General features: G+C 41.8%; 1 protein-coding gene across 1 annotated transcript; it reads left to right on the top strand.

The window, feature by feature from the left end:
* Window positions 1-955: 955 nt before the first annotated feature.
* Window positions 956-5,563, top strand: pax1a (paired box 1a). The gene is made up of 5 exons (XM_026355973.2): window positions 956-1,289; window positions 1,954-2,574; window positions 3,558-3,691; window positions 4,186-4,399; window positions 4,956-5,563. Exons 1-5 carry the CDS (start codon window positions 1,286-1,288, stop codon window positions 5,054-5,056), a joined length of 1,074 nt encoding a protein of 357 aa, XP_026211758.1. The 5' UTR covers window positions 956-1,285; the 3' UTR covers window positions 5,057-5,563.
* Window positions 5,564-7,991: the final 2,428 nt, after the last annotated feature.

Raw genomic sequence — 7,991 nt, 5'->3', positions numbered from 1 at the left:
ACTAAGAAAACATGCTGTGATAACGCACGGCTCTGGAATCCAGTGGATATCCCACAGTCTGGGAGCACGGAGATCTACAGAGGGATCGATTACATGAGCCCCTCCGCACGTTTGATGCTCTGACACCGGCTTATTAAAAAAAAAAAAAAGACTCAAGCGTGGTCTGGAGTGCCAGTTCCCGTTTCTCTCTGATAATCAAATGAGTCGATTCTGAGGGATCAGTGTGATCAGTGTGTCCTGTGCCGCTCGCTTACATCATCAGTCAATGAACAAGTGCACAGAAAATAAACCTAATGGATAAACAGTAATATGAATTATGAATTATTAAGAGAGCAACAAATTGAAAAAGCAGGCCTGTGCATCTTGTTTTTGTAGGTGTGTAGCATGTGAACTAACCACCACCACACAGGTGAATAAGTTTTGGCACATAAAGGATAAAGCGCCTTTTATAAAAGTCTCCTCCCTGATGCATAATGTGAAATGTATTAAGTTGTACACATACCTATTTCAGTAAATTCACAGCGCACCACACATCCCTTAGTTTGCCTGTATTTCATGTGAATCGGGTGTAAAGGTGATTGAAAACATCCTGAATATCAGTTAAACAGAAGCGGAAACTTAATTGCACCCCTGGTTTTATCACAGCTCACTGTGATGCGCACAATCATACACACTTCACCGACACGCGTGGTACAAGTGGCTGAGCTTTAATTTTCGAGCTGAGAGCCTTGGTAAGCAATTAGGGGAATGTTTACACCCGGCGACCCTTCCACCCCGCTCTCTCATCCTTGTTTATATCCCCTATGATGTCGAAAACTTCTTACCAGAGGGCTGCACGTTGGATGAAAAGTTTCCCATTCTCTCTGCCACTTCCCCTATGCAAAATATTCAAGGAGGCTGCAACTCCAACCGGATGGGGTTTGCATTGGCTGACAGAGTTTCCAGCGCGGAGCGACCAATGAGACCAAAGCAGAGGCACAGCGAGAAGATTGACGTGGAGGACGCGTCAAATTAAGTCCAGCAAGCTCCGGACTCCCAGGGATAACTCCAATTTGCTTTTATCGGCTGAAGTTCACTTTGGTGCCATTGTACCTTGCAGTCACTTGCTTCCAAATCCAGACAGAGGCACGGTGCACTCGGACGAGATTTAAAGAGGTCTATTTTTTTTTTTTCCTCTTCTGGAGCTTATTTCTCCCGCTCCCTTTTCCTTCTCTGCCTTCGCTCGGACGCGTTCAGCAATTCGACAGGACACCTATTCCACCAGCATCTTGAAACGTATAGGCAAATGGGTAAGCCTGCGTTACCATCTGCACGCTTCAGTGGCAGGGGGGCTTAAGGGAAGCGTAGACACACTCGACACGCCTGCGTAAAGACAGAAATAAGCATTTGGGGTTGTTTTTTTTTCTCCAAGTTCAGATAATGTGCAAGTGGAGTGTCTTCTGGCGACAGCTTGTCAAGTTTATTTCGTGAGGGATTTTTTTCCAGCTCTGCTCCGCAGACGCTGTTGTCGGTTTTAAAGCTTTAAATCTTAAATGGAACCACACCAGCAAATTTTCCCCATGAAAAGACGTTTCTTTGAAGAGCTCTCGACTGTCCATTCCTCCAGCTCGCCATTTTTAATGTTTTTTCTTTTTGTTGTTGTTGTTGTGTACGCGGGGACGGCAGATGGTAAACCCAGCCAAACAGTTTACACACTTCTGTGAAGTTACAAAATAGCGGTTACCAGCCAGAGATTACTAGTCTGAGATGTGTTATACAACTCTGCAACCTCAGTTTATGTTGCAAATTTCAGGAGGCTTGTCTGTGTTAAACTACTGCAGGCTGAGCATTCTGCAGTTGTCTCTGAATAACAGATTATGGGTCATTATAATTTCAATAAATGGAGGTTATTTCATTTTATTTTCTATATTCTTTGGGCTAAATGTGCAACGTGTGATCTTCTTCTCCTTGTAGAGCAAACCTATGGAGAAGTGAACCAGCTGGGCGGCGTGTTCGTCAATGGGCGACCCCTGCCCAACGCCATACGGTTAAGAATAGTGGAGCTGGCTCAACTCGGAATCAGACCCTGCGACATAAGCCGACAACTCCGAGTCTCCCACGGCTGCGTGAGCAAGATTTTAGCGCGCTACAACGAGACGGGCTCCATCTTGCCAGGTGCCATTGGTGGAAGCAAACCACGGGTCACAACGCCTAACGTGGTGAAAAATATCAGGGAATACAAACAAAACGACCCCGGGATCTTTGCCTGGGAGATCCGGGACAGACTTTTAGCAGATGGAGTGTGTGACAAGTACAACGTGCCGTCGGTGAGCTCGATCAGCAGGATTTTACGCAACAAGATTGGGAATCTCTCGCAGCCTAACCAGTATGAGAGCAGTAAGCAAGCCACAGCGCAGGCCGGGCTCTCCTACAACCACATATACCCTTATTCCTACCCTAACACCATGTCGCCTAAAATGAGCAGCCCTCCTGGAGTACCGGTGACGGCGGGACATGTGAGCATATCCAGGGCCTGGCCCTCTGCGCACACAGTCAGCAACATCCTCGGTATACGAGCTTTTATGGATCCTGCAGGTGAGGAAAAACACGTCCACTTTCTGCTCTGTGCCAGTCTTAAGGCCTCTGCGTCTCTGTGCCACACAGTGTCAGATGTTAGCTCTCAGCGTTCACAAAAAAAGGAGCCCAGAAAACCTGTGCAGCGGGGTATTAGTGTGTTGTTCTGCATGATGAATTGCCTCATGGCTCCGCACAACCAGTTCCAGCAACAAGCAGGACGGTGTGTCCATTTGGAGGTGTACAGGCCTCTGTTGCAACATTCAGCCAGAAGGCAGCAACACCACTCTCAATAGGCCTTTTCATAGGATGGGGCATTTGCAAACACCTTGCCTCACCTGCCATATCCCCTCCAATCCTTCAAGTAGTCATCACAGACATTTGACTTGGCCTTTCTGCTCTTTTAACCAACCTCACTTTATAGTCGCCCTGGCAATGTGCACATTTTGTGTGACACAAGAGCCAACACATTTATTTTTGTACAACTACCTACGTATTTATTTGTAATTTTTTAACCTACTTATAAGAGAATATTGCTTCTTTTACGCAAACGTGTGTAAATAAAATGGGTTTCATTGGCTACAATAACAATAAGTAAATTAAGGGTGCAATGTATCCTTCAGAAATTAAAAAAATATAAAGAATAAAAAATGAAGAATAAAATAAAAAATATATTTAATTTAGCATCTAATTTATAATATAATAGGGACACATTTCTATACTTAAATAATTATTTATTAAAATATATTAATAATTAGCCATAATAAATAATAAATACATTATATATAACTATATTCTAACGTGCATCAATATGAATTAATATATCTGTAAAACCATTTCAGAAACATAGGCTTTGAAAATGAATTCTGTTTAATAGGCCAGTCAGGTCAAATGAACTAAACGTTTTAATTTGAGATGGATTTGGGGGGGATTGCATTGTCTTTCACGCTTGGACATTTTCCCTTTTATACATATCTGACATGAAGTTACTGTTTCTAAATCAGCCATTGCTGGGACGGAGGGGTATCCACCAAAAATGGAGGAGTGGAGTAGCGTCAACAGAGCAGCTTTCCCAGCAGCTCACACGGTCAACGGGATTGACAAGTCAGCCATTGACGCCGACATAAAATACGCACAGGTAAAAATCTATATGTTTGTACATGTACTGTACTTTAACGTTTCTGTAGAAATGCAGTACAGCTATGCAGACTCTGTAATGTCATGTCGACGCCATTTAATTTTCATTATCGGAAACTTTTCAAATGTTTAGTGCCAAAGTGGGCAGAGGCCTTTAATAAATCCTCTAGCTCTCGGTACTGAGGCATGTGGAGGGGTTGTTAAACGATTAAACCAGATTCATTAAAGGGGACAAACTTCTATTTGACAACATTGTCCTCGTCAGACTCCTCTGAAAGATTTTATTATCTCTGATTAACTGTTTGGTTCTGTACTGGCACTGGAAAGTGCTCTGCACACAGTGGTGTACATGGTCATGTTGTTTGCCTCTTCTTCTAAACTGCTCAGACACCGTCTTTGAGAACCTCCGCTGTGGGCCACATGCCGCTGTCACATGCAATTTGACTTCCAGTGCGTTTGGGGATTTATTTTGTCCGTCTGTGTGTTTGCCCACAGCCTTCCTCGACATTGTCCAGTTATGTCTCAGCGTGTGCTTACTCTCCCACCAACCAGTACGGGGTCTACAGCGGGTCAGCAGGCGGCTACGTGGCCCCGGGCCACCACCACTGGCAGGCGCAGAGCCCGGCCCTGTCCCACCCAGGCAGCGGGATGAGTATGCACGCAGGGGAGATCCACTCGCCGATGGCCTTCAAGCACCAGGCCCGAGAAGGTACAGGACATGGAGGGGGGTGTTTAAATATGAAAAATGATAACAACTGTGTTTGGGAGACAGAAGGCCTAATTATTATTATTATTATTATTATTATTATTATTATTATTATTATTATTATTATTATTATTATTATTATTATTATTTAAAAATGCCGCATAGGGCTTCAGGCTCCTGTCTCTCTCCTTCCCCCATCACTTTCTCATGCGCACACACTTGAGCAATAAGCAGTGACCATGACGAGTGTAAACATTTACCAAAATTCCCAATGAACTCTGATTACACGCCAATTATTAAATATTGACCTTCGCAACATGGCCGGCGTCAGGCCTGCTAGGTGGTCCGAAGTCATCTTTACGCACATAAAATGTATATTAGAATATTAATGTGATAAAAAAAAATAAAATACATAAAAGCTTCTTGTTGGTAATTGTGTCTTACTAAATACAGTTAATTCGAAACAGGTCAGATTTGCTCCAATGTGTAGAGAGAGTTATTTATTATTCAGATGCAGAATAAATAATAACCCACTCTGTTTCTGTTCTGTGTCGTACAGGAGACAGAAAACCACCCAGTCCCTTGAGCAAGCAGCAGCAGCAGCAACATGAAGACTTGAATAGTGTGCATGGACTCAGTCTCCCTACCTCATCATCATAACCGGGATTTAAACCACCTTAATTACCAGACCCAGTTAACTGAACTCATTTGAACAGCTCCAACAGTAAGTCTGAACACTAATGGCTTGTTCCTCTGGCTGTTTGTAGCTTACGGTGAAACACGGGACTATTCACACGCCTTTGGGCCTCATGAATGTAAGCTCGCATGGACGCATCAGCTTCTCCCCTCACTGGTTGATAGTTTTTTCAACTAAATGACTTCATATGTCTCGGCTGTATATTGTCTTATGGAGACTGCAGGACTGAAAATACCTTGTTGCCAGTCTGTCAGTGATCTTTCATTATAAAACCAAGGGCTATTCTGTACGTCATATATTTTATTATCCTAATTTGTGGTCATGATCTCCATCTTTGCAGTGGCTCCACGATGTGAACAAAGAAAATAAATAAATTGTCTAAATGTAAAATATTTGCCAAAGCTTTAAAAATATATTTTTTATAATTTTCCTTGTAAATATTCAAAAATAAAGACTTTCCCTAAATGTCACACCTTGGTCTTGCAGCCCATGTTATTTCAGCACAGGTGCACTGTTTCGTTCCTGCACGGTTGACATGAAATTCGTTGCTAAAAACCTATTCATGGAAGTTCAGTGTTGATGAGGGCCTTGATATGAGTTTAAATAGGAAAGCAGCTTTTAAAGTGTTTTATTAGCTCATGGTTGCTCAGTTGTGTTGCTGTTAGAGAAGGCCCCGATGAACACCAAGTCTTATTTGAGTTTTTTTGCATGTTTGTCTACAGTATCCGTAACGTTTGGACATCTCTGTAAGGCCTGTGCCACTAATTTCTATCATCACTCATTAGCAGTTGCGCACTGGAGGCGACAGAAAGATGATTGTAACTCCATGAAAAGTAGAACTAGTCATTGGCAGTGACATTTGCCTTGCAATTACGTGAATAATCCAATTATAGTGCAAGATTTAATTGGATTTATTTCTAATGTCGTGTCACGAAACTCAATTATTGTTCATTATCGTGCTTCCACCTCTCGGGAAAAGTCATTTCTTTACTTAGGTGTAACCTCCCTACACTTCCGCAGAGCTCTCCACAGGCCGGGCGCCTCCACTGATGGTATCTGAGTTGTAATTGATACCTGCCATGATGGAAATCTGCGGGCTGATCACGCACGTTAATGAACGATGCGCGCAGGGGGAGCAGCTGACGGTCCAAAACCCACCCAGCCACCCACATGCAGCGTCAGTGAGAGGTTTTTTACCGTATGGAGCTTAGGAGACAGACAGAGGCCTATAGGCTCCTATATTCACTGTCATTAAACTGCTGTGGCCTGTTCGCCCGCTCCAACTAAATTGCTTCTCACAGCAACACTGCGCGTCACCGAATATGAATATAACCATGTTTTCTGCTCTCACACTGAGAACCTGCTTTATGGTGTTTATTTTTTACTTCAACCTTACCTCAAATATTGAATATGATTAATCGTGTTGAACTGCTCTGTATTTTAATGACATGGTACAAGTATTTTTTTTTTAGTTTGTAACTATATGAAAAATATTTCACTTAATCATTGAGGCTTTATATAGTCAGATTTTTACTTACAAACATTTGACTTATTTTCTTCTTATTAACACGAGCAATAAAATGCAACTACGTGTCTAATTAATCTTAATTTATAATTAATATGTCATCTTTTTAAATTTATTTCTATCTTGATTGTGAACAAAATTACCATGCACCCCCTATATATCATTAAAATACATTTTAAAATATTATCTTCACCTTCGGTATGCATCCCTACAGATAAAGTTATATTTCCTTTCTGTATCCTGCACACAGTTTGCACCTCTTCTATTGTGGCTAGATGCAGGGGGAATGTGTGAGGTACAACTGGGCTGGTGAAGAGTCCAGCTTAGTTACTTCGAGCATTTCTGGGGTTTTGAACAGCGCCTTCATTGTAAATGCACAGGATCATTGTTGTATGGTGCTACTTCATTGATCATTTTATTATAAATATAGTTCTCTTCCCCTTTTTATGTGAATAGGTTTCTTAACCATTGGATGAGCAATAGATCAGTGCTTTGACCAGGTTGTATCTGAGCTCTGATGGAGTTCAACCAGTGAGATTATTGATTATATCTATTCATTCTAAACAGTGATAAACCTGATGAACCAAATGAGCCTCAATGCCTTTAACTCTCTCTGGACATAAAAGGTGAAAGCTGGATGAATGTTATGAAGGTAACAAGTGATGCAGTGTCCTATGAAGTCGGAAGTTTAATTTTATTAGTATATTATTATTATATTATATATATATTTTTTTTTTTTTCAGTAGCATTGACTACCTCTTCTTAGTGGTCTATAGTATCCATCTCTAAATATTGAATATGTCTTTTACGTTTAATAATTTGTGGGAAATTATTTATGTTTGTTTCAGTTAAAGTTGTTTCAATACTTGATTTATAAGTACCGCTGTTATAGTTGTACAAACAAGGTCCACAACAAAAGGCACTGAGGTGTCATACAGTTTTAATAGCGCGTTTCTGGATACACCCCGGAATCTGGGTGCCATCTGAACTCGATTTTGCTGTCGTTGATTTCTTTTCCCTTTGCAGCAAAGTCCCAAGCGACTTACAATGGCCAAACATTAAGATGGCCTATAAGTACACACGCTCCCTGACTAGAGTCATTCATGTTTTTTCTTGGATACCACTTGGGAGTTTAGAAAACACTCCTTCATGGTGGCGGGGTTACTTCCTGTGGGATCTATGGTCATCAATCAGTGCAGCAAGTGATACCCCCCACTGTGTCTTCAGCAGACCCTCTCTGTAGGAAGCGCAGCAGGTGGGCTAAGGTTTCCACGGTTGTTTCCTATTTATTCAGAACAAACCTATGTAACATTTTTTCAATTTCTAGTGTCTGTATGACAACATGCTAGTGAGTCCATTATTTCATCAGCAGA

This window comes from Anabas testudineus, chromosome 12, assembly GCF_900324465.2.
Source record: "Anabas testudineus chromosome 12, fAnaTes1.2, whole genome shotgun sequence".
Classification (NCBI taxonomy): Eukaryota; Metazoa; Chordata; class Actinopteri; order Anabantiformes; family Anabantidae; genus Anabas; species Anabas testudineus.
The sequence above is the reverse complement of the archived record's forward strand: the minus strand, read 5'-3'. Positions and strand labels throughout refer to the sequence as shown.